This window comes from Podarcis gaigeae (assembly GCF_964106915.1).
Source record: "Podarcis gaigeae genome assembly, chromosome: 1".
Lineage (NCBI taxonomy): Eukaryota > Metazoa > Chordata > Lepidosauria > Squamata > Lacertidae > Podarcis > Podarcis gaigeae.
Genome location: NC_139678.1, coordinates 96330579 through 96357787, shown reverse-complemented (window position 1 = coordinate 96357787; position 27209 = coordinate 96330579). Strand labels below are relative to the sequence as shown.

General features: G+C 38.7%; 1 protein-coding gene across 11 annotated transcripts in view; it reads left to right on the top strand.

Moving 5' to 3' along the window:
• Positions 1–27209, top strand: part of NCKAP5 (NCK associated protein 5) — a 610895-nt gene that overhangs the window by 319230 nt on the left and 264456 nt on the right. For all 11 annotated transcript variants that reach the window (XM_083703012.1, XM_083703010.1, XM_083703011.1 and 8 more), the window contains one exon: positions 6774–6907. In XM_083703012.1, coding sequence (XP_083559138.1) covers positions 6774–6907 — 134 coding nt within the window. The remainder of the gene's footprint in view (positions 1–6773; positions 6908–27209) is intronic.

Sequence of the window (27209 nt, the reverse complement as noted above, 5' to 3'; positions counted from 1 at the left end):
TAGCTTTATGGTTTTAAGATAAAAAATTAAATGATATGAGTATGTGAGCTTTCTTGTTCATTGAAATGACATTCTCTTCTTTTCTTACTTCTTTGTGGTGCATATACATCAAGGCAGGGAAATATACCTTTGAGTAAAAAAATTAATTAGGCTAGGAGCTTAATATCAGTTTCAAGAACTCAAACTTGGCTCTGAGCTTCAAATTTGAATAAACAGTAAAGATTTCATTATAGGAAAAAGCCTTGTTAAATACATTTATCACATCCCTTCATGTGCCATTGGAAATACCATAAATAGCTTGATCTGAAAAGTCAGCAAGAGAAAAGATGGGTACCACTGATGCAGGTGTCATTTCTGAATCTGATATGGCTCGAAACAGTTATAGTGCCATAGTGAATTATATACATATTAGTGCTTTGATGTCTAGAGACCTAGAGTCTCCAAGTAAGACTGTAAAAGGCCATCTACCTAGTAGGATTTGTTTATTAGTCTGTGGAAGATGACAAGCAGTTTTAGTAGTGGCTCTAGTTTTATTGGCCCTGGTTGCTTGTTTCACATAATTAAACAGCTATTTGGCAGTGATACCTTTTTATTTTCCAAGTCCTGCCAGGGTTGCACAGCTGGAGAGAGCAGGAGCAAAGCTTAAATGCCTATTGCTACTTTATGTTGTTTTTGCCTTTTTGCATATACAGTAACTTCACATGTAATAGCATTCTAAATTTCTAAATACAGATTAATTTTATACTTAGAATGAAAAAAGAGCTTCTTAACAACAGTTACTCTGTGGCACAGATGCAATTAAAGCTGTTCACAGTGCCAGATAAATAAAGCCAAATTGGAATTGAATAAAGTCACTGTCCTGCCACTTGGTGGCAATTTTGAGCTACTGCATAGCGAGTGCTGGCATCAAGGAAACTACTTTAATTCACAAACATTTCTTTAGAAGAACTACATCACCAATAACACCATTGACTAAGAATGCGAATCATGAAATCTACTGTCCATAAAGCATCCCACCAGAATCACTGAAAATCTTACAGTTCCTTTCTTAGTCATCTTAATAGACAAATGCAAATAAAGCACACAGAATTTGTAATTGCCAGCTGCTGAATGGATTTCTGTTCTAGTGACAAGAACTGTTAATTTAGGAGTTACTTAGAATGGAAACAGAAAACATAAAGCTGCCCTGATTTACAAATTGGAAAATAACTGGTCCTTAGTTGAAGGGAACATTAAACAGAAATCTATATTATATTGCCACTACCAGTGCAATGACTAGGAATGTTTGGTTGCTTAAAGAACAAAGCATGCTTCACATCAGTTTCTTTGAGGGATAGGAAGGTCATCTGTTCAGCTAGGATAAGCAGTTTGCAAAGGGGGTGGTGAAGACTGGGAACGTAGCCCAGTAATTAAGAAGACTAAGGGGCAAGAAAAGCGAAGGAAGGGGGCTACAGAGAGGGGGTGGGTGGAATGAGGTGCTGTGGAGGCTGGCTGGTTGAAGTAGTTGTGGCTGAGTGAGTGGTAAAAACATGGAGTTGAAGGAAGAAAGGGCTACAGATAGAATAAGATAGGCCAATCCCTTGCATAAGGTCTGGAGACATGAAGGTCTGCACAATATTGACAGGAGAAAGCCAAAGGAACACAGGGTAGCATCCCTTATGAACAAGCTTCTGGAGGCATCATGCCACTTGGAGTAGGACCAGAGGCAAAAGCACATGGAGCAACAGATGCAGCTCTTACCCAAACTATGTACAGTATCATATTCAAGTGACATAAAGGGTGGAGGTTATTACACACATCTCTCCATCCAAGCTGTAGAAATAGGCCTGAAGAGGATTCGTGGCCTGAGGACTAGATAGGGAAGCCTGGAGTCACATTCAGCTTCTAGGTTTGAAGTTGCCCACCTCTGGTCTGAAAACCTAAGTCTCCCACTGTACAGCATTGTAGCCTGGCAACCCTAGCAGGGAATCAACGGCCAAGAAACCATGGCAGTAGGGTTGGATTTTCCGTAGAACTAAACCAACTACTCAGATTTGGGTTTCAGATTTCTGTAAGGCCTTTGTTTAAACCATAGTTTGTTCATTCTAAAGCTTTTTATCCTTTTCAGGTGTTTGAGGTGAGACTGCTTGTGTGATTCAAAATGGAGAGGGTCCGCCCACATGCATGCAGCTCCCCTTCAGACCTCTCTGCATTCAGCACAAAGATTTAAAGAGGAATTAAAAGTGTATTCACCTAAACCTGCTTAGAATTCCCATTCAGACTTTCCACTCAATACAGGGAATTCTGAAATGGACATATTAAACCCACATGCATTTGTCTTGAACATTTAAATAGGTCAACTGAAGAAAAGAGAGAGAGAGAGAGAGAGAGAGAGAGAGAGAGTGTATTTAAAATCGCTAAAGTGGACAGTTTTTAGATCCTATCCTGCAGATAATTCTCTTATCTTTTCATTCCCCTCCCCCTCTCCTTAAAGTGCATACAGCAACTATAGAATGTTTAAAAAGAAAGGCCTTTCTCAGTCCATCGCCACAAAGTTATTACAGTCTATTTTGTGTTACTTCACGCTACTTAAATTTAATCTATAACAAGCGCAACTGGAAGGGGAAAAAACTGCAAAAGATAGCTGTCAGCTTTAGCAGCCCATTTTGGAATGGTAATGAGAAACCAAGGCATACTAACTAACTAATCTAAGGGAATTGAAGAATTGCTACTTGTCTAATGTAATAGAATGATTCTACTGTAAGCAGCTTGTAAATACTGAAATGAGCAGAAAACCCAATGCGCATTACTCTCTCTCCCCCTCACTCACTCTCCCGCCCTCCTCAGACTTCGGGGTGATAGTTGTTCATGCTGTTGAAGCCTACAGTCAAGAAAGCTGCAATATGCTGCAGAGTTGTTTGTCAATGCCTAAGTTTATTTTCGTAAAGAAGTATTGATTGCAGGATGAGAAACATTTAGTTTAGCAGCAGTCGATGAGGAGCAGACAAAGGGCTGTCTGTGCTCTGAGTAATTTAAATTGTATACTAAAAGGTACAATCCCAAATATATATTACTGTGAAAGACACTGGTGTGGCACTGCGTGCGTAGTATAGTGTCATTAAATAATTTGGTCACTAGGTGGCACTGGGCTTAGTCATATTTGGAAGGAGTCCGGAGTTGCTTATTGCTCTCTGTTCCCATCTAAGAGAGGCGAAATAGTTCCCATCTAGTAGGGCTGGGCAATACAGTGGTACCTCAGGTTACAGAAGCTTCAGGTTACAGACGCTTCAGGTTACAGACTCCGCTAACCCAGAAATAGTACCTCGGGTTAAAAACTTTGCTTAGGGATGAGAACATAAATCGCACAGCCGCGCGGCGGCAACAGAAAGCCCCCGTTAGCTAAAGTGGTGCTTCAGGTTAAGAACAGTTTCAGACTAAGAACAGACCTCCGGAACAAATTAAGTTCTTAACCCAAGGTACCACTGTATCTGGTTTCAACATCACAATATGTCACAAGCTAAATATTATGATATGAGATATATATATACACACACACACATATACATATACATTATACATATACATATATACAGATATATATCTATATACAGATATCTATCTATCTATCTATCTATCTATCTATCTATCTATCTATCATCTATCATCTATCTATCTATATCTATCTATCATGTCAGTGCCTTGCTGGGCCTCCCTGCGGTGGCAGAGGGTCCGATCGTACCTCCTTGCAGCGGCAGAGAGTGTGCCGCATTTCCCCACAGCAGCCAAGGGCCTTGACGAGGCTGCCTGTGATGGTAGAGGGCCTTAACATGTAAGCAAGTAGTAGATTTAATAAAAATATTAAATAAACTTCCATATAATATATTTTCAACTAATTTAAGTGTCGTTGATAAGTGATTTACTAGTCAAGTTGCATCTGCTTCCCCACTCAGAGGTCTAAGTGCAATCTGTGTATGCATAAACCCCACTGAGTTCAACTAAACTTCTACTTTCCTGGGAGTAAGCTTCATTGAATTCAGTAGGGCTTGCTTGTGAGCATTTGCTTGCACAGCTTACCTAGAAACACCTTCCCCATTATTCTCACATAGTACTCAACCTCCAATTTCAGCATAAGGCTAAATCTTCTCCACTCCATTCACCCCCTCAGAAGTGCCCCCCCCAAGCCCTCACCACACCAATCTCTCCCTTTTTATCAAAGGGAAGGAGGGAGGGCAAGCAAGGAAAAATATAGTCTCCTTTAAATAAATTTTAAAAACCTTCATTTTTAATATGGAGGAAAGCTATTTAGGGGGAACCAACAACATGAACACCACAAGAAAATTAAAATAAAAACTCTTCCCCCTCATTTTTTCACTGGTGGGGTGAGGAAATAAAGAATTGCTTTCCAGTTCTTTGTTTACTTTGCTGCTGGATCTTTGACTGTCTAGCCTTAGGGGTTTCCTCCTGGATTATTAGCAGGGCTCTGCATAATTAGCTGAGCTCTAGAAAGAATACTGGTGAAGATGAAAGAGTTTGCTGGTTTGTGTGAGGGCTTTATCTCATTTATTATTGGTTAGGAGAGAGGAAGGAGAGAGCAAACAAAGCTGGAGACACAGTGCCTGCAAGTTATACAGGCCTTGGTCCAGTATACCTGAAGGAGCGTCTCTACCCTCATTGTTCTGCCCGGACACTGAGGTCCAGCACCGAGGGCCTTCTGGCAGCTCCCTTGCTGCGAGAAGCCAAATTACAGGGAACCAGGCAGAAGGCCTTCTCGGAAGTTGCACCCATCCCGTGGAACGCCCTCCCACCAGATGTCAAAGAGAAAAACAACTTTTAGAAGACATCTGAAGGCAGCCCTGTTTAGGGAAGCTTTTAATGTTTAATAGACTACTGTATTTTAATATTTTGTTGGAAGCCACCCAGAGTGGCTGAGAAGACCCAGGCAGATGGGTGGGGTATAAGTAATAAATTATTATTATTATTATTATTATTATTATTATTATTATTATTATTATTACTATTATTATTACCACCTGTTGCAGGATCAAAATAAAAGCTATGTATCAAAACCACCAGGAATTTATTGGAATTATGTATAATTTATTGGTGGGCAGGGAAAGGTTTCAAAGTCTCCTCTTCCAGTGACAAATTCTATCCTGTAAAAGCCCCCTACATGTTCCATATATTTATTTTTTTGGATTTATATCCCGCCTTTCTTCCATCATGGTTTACATTCTTCCAAGGTGGTATACATGTTTTCATGCAGTCACCAATCAAGGCACCGACCAGACCTAGACTTGTTTATTTTCAGGAAGCTGGTAGCTTCACATCCTTTCAGACCACAATCCAGACTCCATAACCAGCAGTTATGGATTTATGAAATGCATGTCTGCCCCTTTAATAATGTGTAGCCCCAGCCTAGCTACAGTTGATGAACTTCAGTATTTGCGGGAGGGGGGAGGGGGGGGCTTGTGGTTTTGCAAGATTATGGCAGTGGGAGATGCTGAACATTTTTATACTTACTCAAAGCTCTCTGTAAGTAACATTCTTAGTATCTTGCAGGATTGTGTTATGGGGTAGTAAGAATAAATATTAATTGGCCAATTTAATTAGAACACTAAATTTATTTTATGGAACTGTGTTTTCCCATTTAAAAACCCTCACTTCCAAGCTTTTATGTGTGGCTAGCTAGACAGAAGTTCTCTGCTATCTGTGTAATTCCCCATATTTTACCAGAAGTAAAATATCTTACATATTTCATTTAATCCCTTATATACTCCTGGTGTGTCGTCTGTTTATTTACCTTTATGATATGTTTTTAAGATCAGTTTTTCTGACTTGTGATGCATGTATTTTTGGTTTCTTCCTTACTACTATTTTAAATTTATCATATAATAAGATGTAGAGCTGTAAGACTTACACTAATAATGGCTTAACACCAAGAAAGCTTTATTATTCTCTAATGAAACCATGTCTGTAATTTGGTGATACATTTTTCTAAGCATGTCATAAAATTTAGGTCAGCACCATCAGGCATACATCGAATCCTTTGGTAGGCTACAAATTGGACAACATTGTGTTTACAATTGTTTTTGAATAAGCATGCACACATAAATAGAATGCCTGGTGTGATCCCCCCCTCCCCAGCATTCCCCTGAATTTCTAACTTTTTCATTATAATTTTGTAGCTGAACTTTTGACAAGCTATGTGTAGGACTCATTGATGCCACTACATTATGTATGTAAGAAGAGTTCTGCTGGATCAGGATGAAAGCCCACATAGTCCAGAATCCTATTCCCACAGTGAGCAACAAGATGCATATGGGGAGCTGGCAAGTGGGGCTCGAATGCAATTAGTATTCAGATGCACATTGCCATTGACAGAGAAGGGAGAACAGACATCATGGATAGTAGCTTTTGATAACTGTATTCCCCATGATTTTGTCTAATCTTTTAAAGCCCTCCAGGGGAACACCTTGTACCAGGGATAATAGCTTAATTGATGCTCCAACTGAGGTGATGCTCCAGAAACCTGCTAAAGGGCAAGAAACTACAAGAAGGAAGCAGCTCAGGGTTTTAGTTGTCTCTATACTGATGTACAGAGTATGGAGAACAAACAAGAAAAACGTGAGCTTTTAATATAGGGTGGCAAATATGACTTAATAGGCATTACCAAAACCTGGTGGACTGGAATGTAGAAATGGGAGTGGGGCATAATCTTTTTTTGCATTGTGAAAGTACTGTTGAAATTTGAAAGCACTGTTGAACAGTTTTGTTCTCCTGGGTTTTTTTTTAAGCGCGAGAAGCTGATACATGAGTTGGAGGAAGAGCGACATTTGAGACTTGAAAGTGAAAAAAAATTACGAGAAGTGACACTGGAATCTGAGCGCAACAGGGTTCAAATGAGAGGACTGCAGCAGCAGTTTTCCAGGTATGCTATTAATTTTTGGCTTATTTTTAAAAATGGTCATGCACATATGAAAACAGTAAAAGTTTGAAGTTGTATCAAACTAAATTATTCTCAGAGACCCAAATGAAACAAATGAACCTGTGCCATATCCATTAATTTCAATGGGTCTACTCCAAGTTGAACTAACATTGGATACAACCTTGAATCCTGTACTTGTCTACTCAAATGAAAGTTCAAATATGAAAGTAAGAATTGTCTCCAAGAAGCTGTCATCAGGACCCAGGCTGTAAGTCTGCAATCCTTAACAGAACTCTCTTCCTGAACCTAATTTAAATCTGCGAGAATGGGATTTACACAAACTAATTAGATGCACACTTGCAACATAAATCTGGAGTATGGAAAAGGTAAAAGAATGGTCCTGAACTTACTCATTTTCTTGATTAATAAATGCAATCTTTAATGTAGATGGAAAATACCTTGAGAAGCAAACCTAAACTTGTGCATGTTGTGTGTCCTATGTACATTCCTGCATGTAAAGGTGAAAGGACCAGCTTCAAATTAGTTCACTGGCCAGGAATAAGCTGCCATTAGTTTAAGTGAGATAACTGCCCCAGGCAGCAGTTGCATGGAGAAAGAAGTGTGTGTGTACTATGTGTGTGTACATACGTGCGCCACACAGCTTGCTCTGCATTCTCTTACTTGAACCTGTTGTCCTCAGGTGTGCTATCCTGTTGCCAGTGCTGAAACAATATTCTGCCACCAGTCTAGTTACCTTCTGTATGTGTGTGTAGGAAGAGCATATTGCCCTTTGCTTTGGGCAGTAAAATGTCTTGGACTGGCCCTGACACCATGTGCATCTTTACAAAGAGGAATAACATAGTAATGGTGATTCATGCCCAACCTACATCCCACACAGTCTACTGCCATGAATTCTTTGTGAGGCTGCTCTTTATTTGTTTAAAATATTGTTATTTGTTTTGCCATTTATTGCATCATATATATGCTGCCTTTTGCGCATAATAACAATATATGAAAACACAATGAGATCCCAAAATTCAGAACAAAACAGCAGCTGCTACGTCAATTCAATAGCAAGTAGTTAAAAAGGATCCAGCTGCTATTAATGGCCGGCAAAAGGCCTCCAAGAATAAATGTGATTCCTGCGAGTGCAGAAAAATGCATTAATGTGGGTGCTTGCCTCAGTTCGGAAGGGAGATTATTTCACAAGAACCACAGACATTCCAGGTCATGTTAGCCTTCACAAAGATACTTACACAGCCAATTACAGTAATTTGGGCTGTATGTGGAGAAGTTCTACTGTCTGGAAATTTCAGCTAGTTTAGTTGTAGTGGCTTCAGTATTAACCAGTGCAGCCTGCGTGGGACACATACAATGTCAAAACTGCAGTTACTTCACTGTTTTCCATTTAGTTTGACCATTTTTAAACCTTAAATGGTCTGAGGTTATACATGTTAAAATCCTCCTCAGAAACCCATGTCCATTTATTGGAAGCATGGGAAAAAGCTTTCTCTCTGATAGAAACAAGCTGTAGTGTGTACGCAGTAGGGGTGTTCTTGGTGGTCTTTAGGCATCAGGTCCTTCCAGAACCTTTGGGGTAGTCTGTTCTTTTATCACAACTGATTGCTGCTCTTAACTGCAAGCTTTAATGAGTTAGATGAATAATTTTAATACTTAAAAGGCTACTTTGAATACAAGTGCTTATAAAACAACAGATAAAAAGTCCCATCTTAGAAACAGCATTTCCCCTTCAAGTTCACGCTGGATGGAAAAGTATATTCAACCCATCTGTATAACAACAAAGCACGAAAGCATATGAAAATCTGTCAATTGCCCTTTTTTGTTTAGTGACAGTATAAAGCTGTCTCTTCATATGCTGAGAAAATGTTAACGTATCATATAAGCTGTCAGTTTGAGTGCACAGGTCTTCCTGAATGCATGTGACTTTTGAAGCCAGGGGTGGTTTTCTTTTTTCTTTTTTTCACTTTGATTGACATTCCAACTCAGCAGTATCTCATTTCTGTTACCAACTCAGCAATATTTCTTCCTGAATTTTTTTATCATCTGAAATCCTTATTTTTAACGTATGTGTAAACCTCATATTAAAAATGGCACCATGACTACAGCCACACTTTTAAGTGCCTGACTACTCAATAATTATTTTTTTTTAAAAAGAAAACCATGTGGCTTCAGTTTACGCTGTTGTTTGCATGTAGGTTTTACATGGTGTGCTTTCCATTATGCTTGACATTCTACACCACCACCATTACCATTCCATTCATTATCCCATATTGTCATTGTTGGTGGTTGCTTTCATACAGAATCACATTGGCCAGGTCTACTAAATCATCTTTTCCAGTATAGTGCTTTCTGATTGGTTTAAAATATACTGCTTCACATAGGTCAAGACAGCATTTTCCTGTTTCATGACATAAGAATCATCTAACATTGAATCAAACCACTGGATCATCTATCTCCGTACTGAAAGGCAGTGACTCCTCAGGGTTTCAGACAGGGTCTCCCCAGGCCCTTCTCTAAATGATTCTCTTTTAGCTCTACGAGGAGTTCAACTACTCTCTTTCTTGAGTTTTGTTTTGTATGTTATTTCAACCCTGCTGTCTAGTGGTATGTGCCGAAATGCCAAAGAAGACTCAAAAACATCTGAATGATTTATAGTGTTATTCCAGCAAGAACATAAAGTTGTATGCAGGGTATAAATGGATTACATCGTTCATTTTCTGCATGGCCTTATTGTACCAAGTGCTTGTTGAGCAAACACGCTCTGCATAAGATCCACGCAAATGATCAGATGTTAGAGCATTGACTTTGGCTTTTTTATTATTTCAATTACTATGTTAGGCCATGGAAGGCAATAAAAGACATTACTACATTAACAGTCCCTCTGCCAACAGTTATTGAAGCTTTTTGTACTGGTGCTTTAAACTTATCTTTTCAGTTTTAAACTAGAAAAAGCCAAGCATTTCAGTGAAGATGGCCTTAATGATAAGCATATCATTGTGGGGGAATATCCTATGCATGCTTACTTAGAAGTATGTACTGTGGCATTTACTCCTAAGCCTTGCAGTGCTATTCTGTGCATATTTGCTCAAAAGTAAGTGTCATTGTGTACTGTAGGGTTTACTTCTAGGTAAATCTGTGTAGTATTGCAGCTTGAGTTTTTAATAATATACAAGCAAAATGTAGGAAATCAATCACATTTGGGTTAGAGGGAGTCTGACAGATAATACGTGCTGTAATTCCAGTTTCACTGTGTGTTTCTGCTTTCTGCTGGTCACGCTAAATATTAAACAAGGTTATGCCTGTCACTTCCAACAGGTGTGAAACAAACACTATGAATTTGGTAACACGTTACATAGGATGACAGCCTGTGTCAGCTTCAGGTGCAAACATCTTCAGATCCTTCCTGTTGTAATTTTGATTCTCTCAGAGTTTGGTTTAGTGATGCTAGTGACATACTGTCAGCTTAACAGTGAAGAATTAATTCTCAGATTATTAGCGATAATGTGATAGTTTGCATTTATGCTGCTTTACTGTTTAAGAAGATTAGTCTGAAAAGCGATGACAAACCTATACAGCATCTTAAAAAAGCAGAGACACCATCTTGCTGACAAAGGTCCATATACTTAAAGCTATGGTTCATCCAGTAATGTATGGAAGTGAGAGCTGAACCATAAAGAAGGCTGATCGCTGAAGAATGGATGCTTTTGAATTATGGTTCCCATGGACTGCAAGAAGATCAAACCTATCCATTCATAAGGAAATAAGCCCTGAGTGCTCACTGGAAGGACAGATCCTGAAGCTGAGGATGAGAAGACTCTCTGGAAAAGACCCTGATGTTGGGAAAGATTGAGGACACAAGGAGAAGAGGATGACAGAGGACGAGATGGTTGGACAGTGTTCTCGAAGCTACCAACATGAGTTTGACCAAACTGCAGGGGGCAGTGGAAGACAGGAGTGCCTGGCGCGCTCTGGTCCATGGGGTCACGAAGAGTCAGACATGACTAAACGACTAAACAACAACAACCATAGAATGCCATTCTTTTTTTCTCTCAGCAAAGGTTTTTATCAGGCAGAATTACAGGAGTAAGCAATGGAAAGCAAGTCTATCAAGTCAGTTCTCAGTATCAAAACTAATGCTAACGCAGTAGCCTACTTTTGTGTACTTTGACCTGACAGGCTAGGGCAGTATATATTTGGCTTGGGTATGGAGACACTTTGCTGCATATTTCCAGGGTAGGATTGAAAGCACACTGTGCTGCCCACCAGGCAGTATGGTGAACAACTGCATTGTGTACATGATCATGTGGATGGTACAGTGGTGTCAGGTCTAAACAATGAATTATATGGACCAAAAGCAAGCAATAAAATATATTATATTGTTTTATGATTGCCTGAGATCTTACCACATAAGCTTAATTAGATGGCATGGCATCCGACATGTATGCACTGTCAGTATATCCCCATAGAATCTAGATAATAAAAGCCCATTTTTATCTGCATTTTCAGCCTTCCTTTCCCTTCTGAGTGGAACCTCAAACACTCATGAAAAACTCCACTGAAAGTTGATGTGCTTTCCAGAGCAGTAGTTATCCTTAAAGAATTGCCGCTAGAAGGAAGAACAAGGTGCACACAGTCTTTTAAATGTATGAAATGTGAGTGTGTACACAGTTGTCCATGGGTTTATTTATTTTTGCCAGCAGTGCACTTTTGTGATTACTGGCATTGCTCAGATCATCTGCTGCATAATAGCTAGAGATGAGTGGCGTTTTCTAAGGGAGTTTCTTTCCTTAAGGATTTTTGTTTTCTTTTAGGTGTAGCCCCTTCCTGCTAAATAATTCTGTAGGCTACTTTCATGGATGTGAGCTTAGTTCCAAGAAAATAAGTTGCGTATCTCTTCTGATATTCATAGATAAGGCTGTGGGGGAGGGTAGGAAGTCTTCTTAGCTGGAAAGGATAAAACATTCATCAGAAAGAAAGTCTTGAAAACAACACACTACTTTGAAAAGGGAGAGAACAGGGAAGGGAGGGAGGGAGAAATAATGGTTTATCTTACCATCTGTCAGAGAACGGTATGATAAAAGATGGTACTATTCTTTAATGCTCAAAGTGACTTGGGGCATTCTTTATTTCATGTGCTTTCCTTGCCTACTAGCTTTGGGGTTGTGCCCCACTGCTTTTGCATGCTTTCTAATAGCCTGGCTGGCTGCCATTGTTCTTAGCATTACCTTGTTTGTTGACACTAATTTTCCTGGACCTAGTATGAACTCTGCCCTGGACAGACGCCATCACAGAGCACATCCTGCCAAGACTTGCCTTCCCAGCTTTCATCCTGGTATTTGCTTCCAAAACACACACTAAGGACGAGCAGATGTATCTATTTCAGTTTCTCTCAGTTTCTCATCTCCCCCCAAATCCAATCTCTACATTAGTTTTCATTTTCTTTTAAACTCCACATAAACATTTATCATCAAATTTCTCCTAATTATACACAAATATGCTTGCATAAAAAAAGCATTCCCTTAGTGTAATGTACATTTTTGCTTGTTATTTTACTACTAGATCAGTTTTATGCACATATTACCCATGTAATGTATTTTTGTGCACATTACATGGCCGCAAAACAATACTGTAATATTTGGAGAAGGGTGAATTTGAAGGATGATTGTGCTTTCATTCCCACATTGCTTCAGAAAGTTTGGAATAGATAGGTTTGCCTTTAAATGCAATTCAAATCAAATTTCTACTAATCTCCAATAGTGAACACAGCCACCAGTCATAAATCCAGGAATCAGAATTTCAGGCCAAATCAACTTTAGTAGAGTAAACGTTGACTGCCATTGGTGAACATTTACAGTTTTAAGAGTTAAAGGATGGTAGCTGAAGAACCTTCCATTGGTTTGTAATGGAAAATAAGGATGTGAACTTTTGGTTAATGAGAAAGTGGTGTCCTGTATGATTACTCATTTTATTTATTTTGCATGTACATCATCCTGGAGTGTATTACTTGGATGATAATCTTAATGCTTACATAGGTGCCTTTTGGGATTCCATAGCACCTGGTCTCATCTACATCAGCAGGAACATTGCTTCTTCAAGTATTTGTGGCCCAGGAGGCTAGGAGGACATTGAACAAGCCAGTATTGTTACTGGCTACATTTTCAGTTCAGTTGGGAAATTCCATATATAGGAAGGTAGCCACTTCCAAGGCAGCTCACATCTTATTAAAACACAAAATACTGTAAGCATAAAATCAAAATGCAAAACTCCACATGTCTAAAAATATAATGCTACCAGCAGCTACATTGTCAGCAAAATAAAACAGAAGCACTCATTCAAAAGCTGACCAGACTAAAAAAGGTATTTAGGGTTCTCCTAAAAGTCAAAGTGTTTCATTTTTTTAAAGTATGCATTTTGTATTATTGTATATGTGATTCCTTATTGTTTTTTTAAGAGTTCAGATATGTATATAAATATCTTATACTTTGTACAAAGTAACCTATTATTCGCCTGTTCAATGTGTAAATAATGCATCTTTAGAAAATACATTTAAGAAATCAGAAGTCCAATTAAAGAAGTGGCTAATTTCTCTCCCCCCCCCCCATTTTCAAAATAATTTTTATTTGGTTTTACAAACTTAAAATTATAATCATACCAAACCAAATCCACAGTTACCAGTAAAAGATTCCCCTGAATCTCTGGACTTCCCACCTTCCCCTCCGTATTTTTACTGCATATTTTTTCAATAATCCAAGTATTTTTTATAACTCCAGTATATTCATAGTTCTCGTTACATTACAAGAGTTACTGCAGTCCTGCTAGTGTTTCCGGCTGCTTACAGTGGTTTTCTAGATAAGCTATAAATATTTCCCATTCCTTATTAATGTTTTGGTCTGAGCTTTCTGAACTTTCCAGTCAGTTTTGCCATTTTGGCGTAGTCTAACAATTTAATTTGCCATTCTTCTCTGGTAGGGACTTTATCTTCTTTCCATCACTGGGCTAACAACATCCGGGCAGCTGTCGTTGCATACATAAAAAGTCTTTTTTGCTCCCTTGGAGCACCTTGTAGGTGCTGAAATAAGTGGCTAATTTCTATTACATTTTTGTCATCTTTGTTTTGCTTTCAGGAAGGGATACAATAGGACATGCATTTCAAGATTACTACCCATAGGCATATAAAAATGCAATATTAGGAAGTTCAGTTTTAGCATGGAGATAAGCAACTGAGTAATAGGCCTTCGCTAGTCTGCTTAAATTCTTTACATGTTTTGAAAGCTTCTTTAAAGAGGTCCTGGGAAATGAGTAATATGTGTCTGCCGTGGGCAAAAACATAATAATTTACTTGCTTGGTTTCTAATTCTCTCTCTTTCCTTCTCCATTCTGTGTTTGAAAGTGAGCATTTAGTATTGGCTCAACCCTATCATATCATTACTCTGGCAATCTTGTCAATTGGCAACTATTTCGTAGATCCACAGAATATGTGTGTCTATAAAGAGAGTGGGTGTGGTTTTTTAACACACACACACACACACACACACGGGAGAGACTAAGCAATAGGTTGATAATTATGCAAGCTTCAGTTTGTATTGAAATCTTCATCAGGCAGAATGCATTCTAAATGCCTAATAAACCCAGCATAGAAACTTTATTTACATATCTGAGGACCAAGCTAGATGTTACACAGCAAGATGTGTGTACCAGTCACCTGGTGTGTCTCTGTATGTATGTTTAATAAAGTGTGTCAGGGTAAATCAGTGAGATTTGAGCAGAATAGCACAGAGCAGAGAAATATCTCCTTAACTCTTTCTCCTCTGTTAAGGTTTGTTCTCAAATTGCTCTGCACTCCCAGGAGAAAATATACTAGTGCTAGTATATACTAGTAGGTGGAAAACATCTTGGGTGCTAAACTTCGAACGGGAAATAACCAGTGTCTTCTCCCTGACAGAGCCTGACCTGGCTGCCAATTAGGTTGCATACATGCGGAAAGCAATGGGTGCAGGTTTTTTAAATGCGGTGGAGCTAGTGGTGGAGTCCAGTGTAGTGCTAAGTTTCTTGTTCAGTCAGCACAAGGATTTCTGCTTGTGGGATAGCACTGTATTCTCCCTGTGTGTCCCCTAAATCTATTCTAGAGTTTTCCCCAACCCTCTGGAGCAGATTTGGGCATGGCATCTTATAGGTAGAACAGAGAGAGAAGGTCCTGTTCTGCAAGTGGAAATCCTTGTATTGACAGGATTTGATACTTGAATGTAGCCCTAGGTCTGCTTCTGACCACCCTCCTAATTTTTCTATGTTGTCAAACCTATGCAGGCTATTAAGAAAACATATTTCTGTAACAGTTAGTAGATGGTCTCTAATTTTCAATTTTTATGTGGTTTTGCTATTGTAAACCACTTTGTTTTTTTATGATATAGTGGTTTATAAATATCTATATAAATGAAATAAGCTTCTAGAGTGCCAAAGGTTTCCCATCCTTCATCTTGTTTTCTCTCCGACTTGTGTCTGTCCTCGGCCTAGCTATTCTTGTCTGTCTTCTCAGTGCCACCTGCAGACACTGTAGCCTTAATCACTCAGGTGTCTGAATCTGCTTGGCTCTGGCAGTGAGTGACACAAGGGCCAGTCAACCAGTGCTGTGTACAGTTCAGCTTCAAGAAGGAGAAGGTGTGTTGATATTTTACTTATATAAGTGCTCACCTGTTATATGCTGCATAAGTTCAGTTTCTGCTATGAGACTAAACCAAAGAAGAAATGTCAGGAGAGCAGTGAATCGGCTTCCCCCCCCCAATGGGGGTTTGTTCCTGTTAAATAATAATAATAATAATAATAATAATAATAATAATAATAATAATAATTTATTATTTATACCCCGCCCATCTGGCTGGGCTTCCCCAGCCACCCTGGGTGGCTTCTAACAAAATATTAAAATACAGTAATGCATCAAACATTAAAATTTTCCCTAAATAATAACAATAATTTAATAATAAAAAAACTTACATAATTTAAAGTATTCAAAGTTTATAAGAAAAAGAAATAAGCATTTATTATTTTCTGGAGCTATTGAATGTTTTGAACACAACTTTGTAAAGGTTAAAAAGAAATAATAAAAGTTTGACCTTATGAAAACAGACAATCTTCAAGTCCTCCAGGTTCTCAAACAACAAAACAAAACAAAGCTTAAATCTTTTATTTGCCAATATAATTGTGTCACATCTTGGTTTCAGACTCTCATGTAATATCTTTCGACTTCCTTTTGCCAGTAATACAGAGAGTTTTCCATAATAGGAAATGGGTGTAGTTGTGAATTGCTTGCAGCACCAGAGCAGGAGAATCATATACTGAACATGTGTTGCTGAAGCATTTCTTCATGTTTCATCTAACATAGCTCATATTCACACACTGACACATTCTTCTTGTTGTCGTTTTTTAAAAAAAGATTATTTTGCCAGACAAGTAAGTACCTTAGTCACAAAGATGAGCAAAAAATAAAATGTTCTCCTAGTCTTTCAAATCCAAAATTCTTTTGTAATCATACTGTCTAGTATTGGTTTCCTCTGGGGCATGGAAATCCTTTAGACTTGTCTAAGTGTCTAATTCTTGAGTCACCCTCAGAATTATACCCGCAATCTCTGCATAATGCCGGTGTCACATCAGAAAATATTCACAGGTTAAAATAAATGGTTTTCATTCGAAACGGTGAGCTTTTCATTATTGCATGTGTATAATAAATTCAAAGCCAGCATAAATTTATATGGCTTACATTGGTAACACAGCACAATCACACTCTGCACATTGTGGGTCATGGGCTAGCCTTGGAATACTTTACAGTTGCCAGAATATATGTCAAGTTGCATGGAGCCAGAGATTTTTCCGGTTTCAGCAACTCCTTCATTTCTCAAAAGACATACAAATGAGATGCCTGTGAATCCAGATCAGATGTGACTTCTGTGGGCAGAGATGCATGTATACAGCCTGGAGGTTCATCATCATTAAGCTCATTAGTTGCTTTGTGCTACTGTCTCAGATCAGATTTAATAGTAAAATACGGCATATGGAAGCCAAAATAATTAAAATAAGTAATTTGAGATAACCAGACCATGTGATATGTGCTTCCAAAGATTCAGCCTTAACTCTTTGACATATAGGCTGTTATCAAGCTAAATAATGACTGAATCGGTCCTATGGCTATTTTTTTTAATGCTCTCCACTTTATTTACCTGACAAATATGTACAATAATTTATAATAATAATAATTTATTATTTATACACCACCCATTTGGCTGGGTTTCCCCAGCCACACTGGGCGGCTCCCAATCAAGTGTTGAAAACAATACAGCATTAAATATTAAAAACTTCCCTAAACAGGGCTGCCTTCAGATGTCTTTTAAAAATAAGATAGCTGCTTATTTCCTTGACATCTGATGGGAGGGCATTCCACATTGTGGGCGCCACTACTGAGAAGGCCCTCGGTGCTGGATCTCAGTATGTTTGCCAGTGCAGGATCGTCCAGCTCTATACCTAGACTGCAAATAAATAGAACTGGAAATGTTCTATTGTCTGAAACAAACATTGGTTATAGCTCATGGCTTAGCTTCAGGCAGCAAGACCACAACAATACTGGAGAAGAAGTTTAGCTGCTTCCATTTCCTCTCTAAGAAATTGTGCACTCGTGCTAAGCTGTGGATTGGCTTAATGCTGTGTGTGAGCTGGTTCAATTTGTCCTGTAAGAGTATAATGATGTGCTACTGGGGATAGAAACGATACAAAAATGAGTGTAAAAATCAAGTATCCCTTGAGCCTGATATTTATTACAAGTTTGATGTGTTTCATGATAATACGTATGAGTTTGGTGACAATAATATTTTCAAATTTATCCTTGTCAGTCTTCCACATTAATTGCTTTGGCATCTCCAGAAGAGGGTTGGGTTATTTTTGTAAGACTGTAGTGATACATGAGCAATTTATAGACTTTGCTTAATCTGTTGCTTCAGGGGATTTTTGTGACCTTAAAAAGTAGAGAAGCTATAGGAAAAAAATACACCGTGGATAAATATGATGGTATTCTGCCAATACCATCCTGTAAGGCAGAATGCATGGTCAACACTGCAGAAAAAGTCTTGAGCACAGAAGACAAAGGACAGTGTAAGTGTTCCATTTAATTGACTTAAAGAAGCTATAACATAGCAAGAGGCTTAAACTACTTAATTGCTACTTTGGTTCAGACTTCCCTAAAAGGATTAGTGACATTTGGCAGTATCCAACTAAACAGTTCTGCCAGTGCAAGAGCTTTTAGCTGCACAATGGAATTTCCTGCACACACCCTCCCCAAATCTGCTGCACAGGATTTGGAGGAAACCCTCGACAGATTTAGAGTGGGGCACGGGTAGTGGAGGAGAGGACTTCAAGTATGCAGCTTTCAAGTCCTTCCCCCTGTCCTCACTCCTGCATCATGGGGGACACCAAACCCCATAAATTGCTAGCCCCCTCTGCTGAGTTAATCCCCTGGCCTCTTGTCAGAGCCCTGCCAATGCCTGATACCCTCTCATGTTCTTGTATATTCAAAGATAGCCCATGGATTGTTTTGAATATATTTTTTATTTTATTTTAAACAGCTTGCACATCCGTTTGTTTCTAAAGCAGACATACATTATCACAGTGCGCCAGCTCATGGTGTATGGGCACCAGTATTAAATGTGCATTTCAAGGCTGTGTGTACATCCCTACCTTTGTTGAGTTTGGGTGATCTACCCTACCATTATTTCTGCAGAGTTTGGGTACCATTATTTCTGCAATGGACAGGAAATTGAGTAGAACTGGACATAACAGAGGTTCAGGATTAATGTTGATGCTCATGGAACAATGTATGCATTAAACTGGCTGGATTATAACTTCAAGCATCAGCAAGGATAGGAAACCTCAAGTTGGATTTAGCTAAACAGTAGTTCTTGTATGCATGTGGGAAGAATTCTGGTGCTTGACTCTTGGTGAGGCAGGTTTATCTACAAACCATGTCGAGACAACTTAATCTCATTTTTTGACTGGATCATGAGCTTAACAACTGAAGGAAGTGTGATGTGCTTAGTGCAGCTTGACTTTCTTCCAGAATTTGACATGGTCCTACATTGTGTTCTCATGGGGCAATTCACATTTCTCTAGCTTTCCTTTATGCTGCAGAAACAAGATACATAGCAGGTGCCTGCAGGCATAACACTGTGGGGACGTGTTTTTGTCAGATCTCTCTAGTTTAGCTACACTTGGTTTGGATTATGATTTGGTTTGATCCAAGTCTCTGAAGACAATGCCTAATTAATGAATTAAATTTGAAAGGAAGCATTCTTGTTCTGGTCATCATTTATGCAAACCTGCTAGAAGATGCAATTTACTTTTGTGTTGTTTCTTTTTTTAATGAAATGGTCTAACTGAGAAGGTAATACAAGTAACGTCAATATTAGAAATAGGCTGCCTAGCATATTGCCACATTTTTTGTTGTACACTTGAGCTTTTGATAATCACTGTTAGAAAGTACATATACCCAGATTATTATACAGTAGTCTACCAACTGCACAGGCTGGCTACTATCAAGACTAATAATTGGCTTCTGGCCTATGTATTAGTTAAATATAAGGCATAAAATAAACTGATAGCACTTCTTAAAATTCTTAAGGAATTTATGGTGCTGATGGTTCTCTGAAGTTTTGTCCTTGTCCTTGAGACTGCAAGTTTCATGGCGAACCAGAAGCTTTTGGGTGCTGCTTTCATTGTGCTGCTGCCTTTTGTATGCCCCGCTGCACACTGATCCCAGAATAGTACTGGAAGAACATTCTGCAGCATGGAGCTGCACATTTCCAGATGCACACTAGATGTACACAGCATATATGACATGGATGTAGTTGAGGTCTGCATCATGGTGGATGAAACTCCATTATTTCTTTAGTTTAGGAAGTTAACAAAACTGGGAGTTTGTTGTCTTGGTTGGGTGCTATACATTACGTAAGTCACAAGATTTGCAGGCCTGTCCTAGTCTAAGTAGATCAGATCAAACAGACATCAGGGCTTGCCATAAATATTTTTTTCTGCTAAAAGTTTTATCCCACTACATATTTTGAGTCTTTTTACTCCTAAGATAGCAATGTGGGACAAACTACATTACTGTTTCTCTTTTACCTTCATTGACTTGAGGGAGACGACATCAGAACAGTAAAAATACAATTTAGAGGGGAAATACAAGTCAGCTGGGTATGTTTAGTCTGGATTAAAGATGACTGAACAAAATTGTAATTGCAGACTAGTGTATAATGTAGAGGATGTTCAAAAGCAATGAGACATTTTCTCTCCTTAAGTAGGCAAGAAAGCAAGAGTAATTATCCAAGCCAGTGAGATTAATCCAAGACTCTATAATTGCTAATTAAGAATGGCATGTACATAAAAGGGCGACAGGGTTATATTTAGGTCTAAATATAAAAGATTTTTTAATGAGAACATTAGTAATTGAAAAAAATACTGTAGGAATTATGCAACTATCAGTAGAACTATAATAAAATATGTATTCACCCTTTGGGAGCTAATCAAATTACTTTACAAAGATTAGGGGAAGTCTATAGGGCTGTAACATTAGCTAGGCCAAGATACAGCTAATCTTGAAACCATTTTAAACACGAATTTTAGGATTTCATTGAATTTGAAGGCTGCACTCCTGCATATAGTTAAGTCTGCTTATATCGTATAGAAGAGTATAGAATTTTAGGAATCTAATTGTGTGCCATGTTAGCAATTTCGCTGCCAGTGGCAAGTGGTGGGTTTTATCTTAGAGTTAGTTAATACATCAGAGGTCATAATGAGGTACCGTCTCAATAAAAGGTTAATGTAAAGTGTGGAAAAGTTAGGGTTACTCACACCAGAGAGGAAATAACTAACTTCCTCTGTAAAGTATTACAAAGCATAATTAAAGCTAGAACTACTGATCATATGGAAAAGGTGTGGGGAACCTTTGGCCCTCTATGGCCATTGACCATGCCTACTAGGTTGATAGGAGTCATAGTTCAGCAACATCTGGAGGGCCGAAGATTCCCCCATATATATATCACATGATTTCCAAAGTAGGAGAGCCATGTTGAATCAAATTAAAGGCCCATCTAGATCACCATCCTGTTCTTAAAGTGGTCAGTCAAATTTCTATGGGAAGCCCTGAGTGCAGCATCTGTCTTCCCATTTACACATCTCTGCAACTGGTATTCAGAGGCATACTGCCTCCACTAATGGAGGTGGCCATCATGGCTAGTTGCCATCAATAGCTTTATGAATTTGTCTAATCTTTTCTTAAAAGCTATCAGTTAAAGCAGGCCATTACTGAAGAACAACAGGGTGGTTGGCCATTGTACGCACTATTTGTCTTGTCTCCTTAATCCGCTGGAGCCTGTCTTTGCATGCAGGGGAGGTCAGAGAGTATTGTATATACTTAGTGGTGCACAGAAGCTAAAAGACTTAAAATAAAATATTATCGATAATTAACAATATGAAAAGAATTTCAGAAATTGAACTTCTCTCACCCATAGCGAAATACATCATAATAGATAAATTGTTGTGATTGAAGTTTTCAGATAAAAACTTTCACTTTGAAATTTGGAGTGTTCAGAGCAAAAGAGGACTGAAATCTCCATTGAAATTCGAAAGATGGGGTGGGTAAGCCACCATTCCCCCACCACATCCCCAAAATGTGTTCCTAGAATAGTGATGCTTGTTGATGTAGTTTTGCACTAGTATGGATCTCTGCTTGAAAATGCAATCTACAATTGTTTAAGCCCATATGTCCACATCGGTATATGTCACCACACAGCATCATTCTATTTTGATGGAAGGATGCTGTTGTAGTTAACTTTTCCTGCACTCCCCAATTTCACTCAACATATTTACTGACAATTCCAGAATCTGTCTCCTAGTTTCATTATATTAAGGTTGCAAAATTGGAACGGGAATTTTAACTCAAGTTTAGCAAAGGAAGATAAAAAGAAGGTCTGCTAAAGACATAAAGAGGGAAAGTTCCAAGCATGAAGGTGCATGACAGAGAACTCACTCACAGAGGGGGTGGGGACAGGTTCTATTTTAGATGGGTAACTGCTTGAAAATGCACCAAGCAGAGGACAGAGTAAAGGGATGACAGCTCAGTGGAGGGAAGACAGCATTGGCAAACTCAGATATTGTCCAATTACTTGATCCAGATGGCTACTTAAGGATCTTCAACCAAGGGATCTTGTCAAAATGGTGAGTGACACTGAGTTATTCAGCATGATGAATTCTGAAGCACCCTGTGAAGTACTTCCAAAGGATCTCTCTAATAGGTGAATGGGCAGCAAAAGAACAGATGAGTTTCAATTCAAGTACAAAATTATGCATTATGACCTAAACAAATCACATATATGTTCACAGTGTTTAAGGTTTTAGCTGGGCTTTGACTCCCCAGGAAAGAGATATTTTTGTGATGGAATATTCACATAAAATAAGAAACTCAGTGTGATCATGTCACTTAAGTGTTTTCCTGTGGAAGAAGAATTAAGCGATCAGAGCTTTTTTGCTTGGAGAAAAGTTGACATGATCTGAGAGACTAGATAGAAATATAAAACAGCGTATGGTGGATAAAGTAGAATTGTCCTTTAGCATTCAAACAGGGGGGTCAACAAATTAAATAGGCTTGGAAGTAGATTCAGGATATGCAAAAGAGAAACTTATTTTCATTCCACAAGGTGATTAAGGCAGCTTACAAACAAAAAAATGTAAAATAAATTCATATGCAAATACAGTATAAAAACTGCAACTAGCAAAAGAATCAACAACAGTAAAAGATCAACAGTTCATTGGATAAAATATGGGAGTAATAAATAGGTAGGCACTACACAAATGTTTCTTTGTAGAACACCATCTTAAGCATCATCACTGAAATGTTCTATTCTGAGGTGCCATCCACCTAATCTCTGAAGACAGGGAAACGTGGAACAGAGTCTCAAATATTGATTTCATTTAATGGGAAGGTTTGTGCAAGAGAAGGCAGTCTTTCAGGAAAATTATGGATTTCATGGCCACAAGATATACTGATGCCCCCTGGTTTCAAAGACTAGTTCAAGGATTGTAAACCAATCAACTGCTATTAGCCATAGCAGGTTTTTAAAAAGTATTTTATTTATATAGATAAAAACCAACAAAAATTGCAACTATATAATAACAGAACACCAGAAATATAAAGATATACAGTCTGACAGCCCTGCCCAATGCGACTAAAGCCAACAGTTTTAAAAGTAGACAGCAGCATATACTAAATTACAGTGTATAGAAAGACACACCACACTATTAACTGTAATGGTGATTGCTAAATGAAGCAATACTGCCTCTGAGTATTGGACTTGCAATGTATGTTAGCCGCCAAGTATGTTTTATTGGAAATTGGTTGTAAGCTAGCCACACTGTGATCTGTAGAGTCCAAAACAGACTGTGCAGGAACACAGGAGGGACAGACAAACTTGCAAAGCAGAAGCTTGCCCTAGTGGTGGAGTGTGGCTAGAGTGCTAGTTATCAGAGTGAACTGGTACCAACATGGAGCGGAACCCTTGAGCCTGTTCAGAAAAAGGAACAGAGAGAGGGTGCAAATTTATCTTGTCAGTATTTAGAGGGGCCTCTTTCACAGTTTAACAAACAACAACAGGTCTGGGGAACAATATCTGCTTTTTTCATTGCTCATGCTACACTAGATGAAGTTTTAAATAAATTAGTATGGGATCTCTCATGTTCGGTTTAAACAGAAATTGATTAACCTATGAATAGCCAGGATCTGAACTTCTGAGTAGTTGGTAAACCTGATGAAATGTAATATTTAACCCAACTCACAGGAGAAAAAGTAGAGTGATTAAAATTTAATGCATGGTCAAGGAGGCCTGTGGAGACAGTATGGTAGTTTGAGGAAGAACTGAGGAAACTTTCTCAGAATTGTAATTATGATTAAACTCTGATGCAGATGTTAAGGGACTGGGTACTATGTGGAAGTAATGATGAAAAATGCAGAGACTGCTGTCTGAACAACAGCTAAACTTTTGCTTTTCTTCAGAACGGACCCTGGCTCAGAAATCAGCAAGTAAATCTATATGAAATTTACAGACCTTCCAAGTGTCTCTATTTTCCAGGGACAGTCCTGGATTTACAGAAGTCGTCCTGGTATCTGATTTGATCCCACAATGTCCCACTTTTCCTTAGGACATCCCTATTTACACCAGAGAAATGTTGGAAGGTATGTGACCACTGAACCAAGGAAATAAGTAACTATGCAACCTTTAGAAGAAATCTGAAGGCAGCCCTGTATAGGGAAGTTTTTAAGTGTTTAATGTTTCATTGCGTTTTTTATGTGGAGGAAGCCACCCAGAGTGGCCGGGGCAACCCAGTCAGATGGGTGTGGTATAAATAATAAAATGATGATGATGATGGAATAAGGTGTCTCTACTTTCACCAGATAAATATTGGAGGGTATGAATTTAGAGGCACTGCTTGTGGAAACATGGGAATGGGGAAAAGTACACAGGTGACAATGTTTTTTAAATGCATAAACATACCTGAAGAAGGAAATTTGCATGCCCTGTGGAGGAATGCCTGCAGATTTAAAAATGTGAAATACCACCCTTGTGCTCTGACAGTTTAAATTAGAAGAATACGCAGCTTTAAATAAAAGGGTGCACCTATATCAAACAATGTGAAAAGCAATTTAATTCTCAAAGAATTCCCGTGTATTAGAGGAGACAAATCCTGAAAATGATGAAGTGTGGCCTATACTATCTACAGTGTAAATGGAACCATAATCCCTAGGGATTGTTGTATTGGATACGAACAATAAGGAGGTAACATTTGAGCTGACTTAATGACTCAGACATCATATAAAGACTTATGGAAACACAGAGGGGCATTTTCAATGCAAAACAGCAAGCTAGAATTGCATAAATATAACAGAGCAAACTCATTTAAGTTACTAGAAACCAGCAATGTGACTCTTTTCATAAGACAAAGTGAAGGCCAATAGGGCTGGCAGCACCATTAGACGAAGTGAGGCAATAGCAGCATGTGGTAGATGCTGGTGGGCAGTAGCAAAGCCCCCCAAGCTATTTTCCTGAACCCCCTGGCTGTTGCTCTTTGCTGGAGATTAGAGCTAATCGTGCCACAGGCTTGTCTTTTACTCCCTAAACTAGTTTTCTACCCTCATGTGTAGTGGAGGACACTGCCCTGTTGGCAGCATTGAAGTCAGAGTCAACATCCACTCATGCAGACTTCTGTACATGGAATGGGAGGGGATGCCATATTGTCCTTTGCCTCAGACAGCGAAATACCTTGGGCTGGCCCTGAAGGCCAAAGTTGGCATGATGGCCCTTTCAAGCTGTTGTAAAATTATTGGTCTTTTGCAAAGAATAAAACTGATGACATGTTGGAGATGAACTGAAATTTGGTTGGTTGGTTTTTTTAAAGAAAGCGTTCTGAGAGTGGGTTCTCCCCAAACTATTAGAGGATATTTCTGCAACATTGGCAGGAGTCCAGCTATTAAGCGGGGCAGGAGCCATACCTATGAACACCTCATGTTAGTTGAGAATTCAAAGTTGATGTTACTGTAACACACTCACTCACACACACACACACACAGAACTATTTTAATACTTATTTAATTTGAAGTTTATTCTGCAGGTACGATATTCAATGGAGAGATAGGCTAAGGAATTTTTTGGTGTATTAATCACAGGGTTACAAAACACAAATGTGTACAAAATGTAGTAGAACTTTTCAGTAGATTAAAGAGAAATTGGTGAGTGATTATATTTTATAACTACTACTCTTTCTTCTTTGGCAATCACTCGTAGCCAAGGATTATTGCCATCCATAAACATGGTTTTAACAGTGAGCCCGTAGGTGACTGTGGAGGCCAGTTCTGGATCCACAATGGGGACATAGGTTTCCGGGCGGGAGTTGATCATGGTGAGGGTTTGCCAAGCGTGCCTTCCTCTTAGTACATTTCTCTCTTTTGTCCTGAGTTCAAGTGTCTTCAAAGTCCATGACACCTTTGGTAAGGGTTGTTCTCCAATTGGAGTGCTCGCAGGCCAGTGTTTCCCAGTTGTCAGTGTTTATACTACATTTTTTTTAGATTTGCCTTGAGAGAGGCATAACAACTACCACTACTACTACTACTACTATTACTACTACTACTACTACTACTACTACTACTACTGTTACTACCTTTTTGGGCTCTTATGCATAATAATGCTTCTGAGCAGTCAGAGAGACAGACTAAGGTTCTTCAATTAATGCAGAAGGTTTTTGCTTAACTTATCAACAGTTCTCTATTCTCTGAATAGCTTGATTAAGAAAAATGTCAAGTGGGATTGGGGATTTTCTAATGAAAAAGCTTTTGAGAACTCTTAAGTAATTACTATAGACCTCAGATGTTCTGCTGTACTAACAGCTTGAGAAGAGGTTGGTTTTCTCTCATGATGCTTCTTCTGGGAAGGAAATGCTGTCAGCTCAGTGGACTGAATATAGATCCAATAAACCCATAGGATTTGTGTTATGAATGGTGACAAGTATCCAACCAAGTCATACTTAGAGTAGACCCATCAAAATCAATACACTTAGGTTACTTTATTTCATTGGGTCTACTCTTGGGGACGACTAACATTGGCTATCACCTCTTGCCGCTTGCTAAATGCAGGTATTCACAATTGAGCTAGAAGGGAGTGGGTGTTACATTTGGAGTACAGAAATGTAATACAGGTAGAGATAAATTTACAAATTGGACTTAGCAGAAACCCCTGATTTCTTTATTTAGTAGCATTGAAGTAGTTCCAGAGGTGGGATGTGCTCTTGAGGCCTATGATTATGTAATTGTATATAGACCCTGAAAGGAAATGTGTGATCTAGGTGCCCTGGGTTGATTTCCATTGCTACCCCTACAGCAATACACCATGAAAACTGAGAATTACTGATTGATTGCATTGATGCAGCCCAGTGACAGCCTTACACATAAAGTCTTGGACTGATTATATTGTCATTGATAGCCAAGGTCAGAGAGATTGTTCTGAGAGTATGGTCTTTTAAGAATTGAGGCTACAGATTTTGCACCTTGTTATCTTTGTTTCAGGGGATAAAGTGTATATGTTGATGTATACTGTGGAGAGCCTTAATACTAATTAAAGTAAGAAAAGGATATTGTATTAAATGAATGCTTATGAGCTCCCTGTAGAATTACCAGAATGAATGTATGGTGGCAGAAAATAGAGCTAGA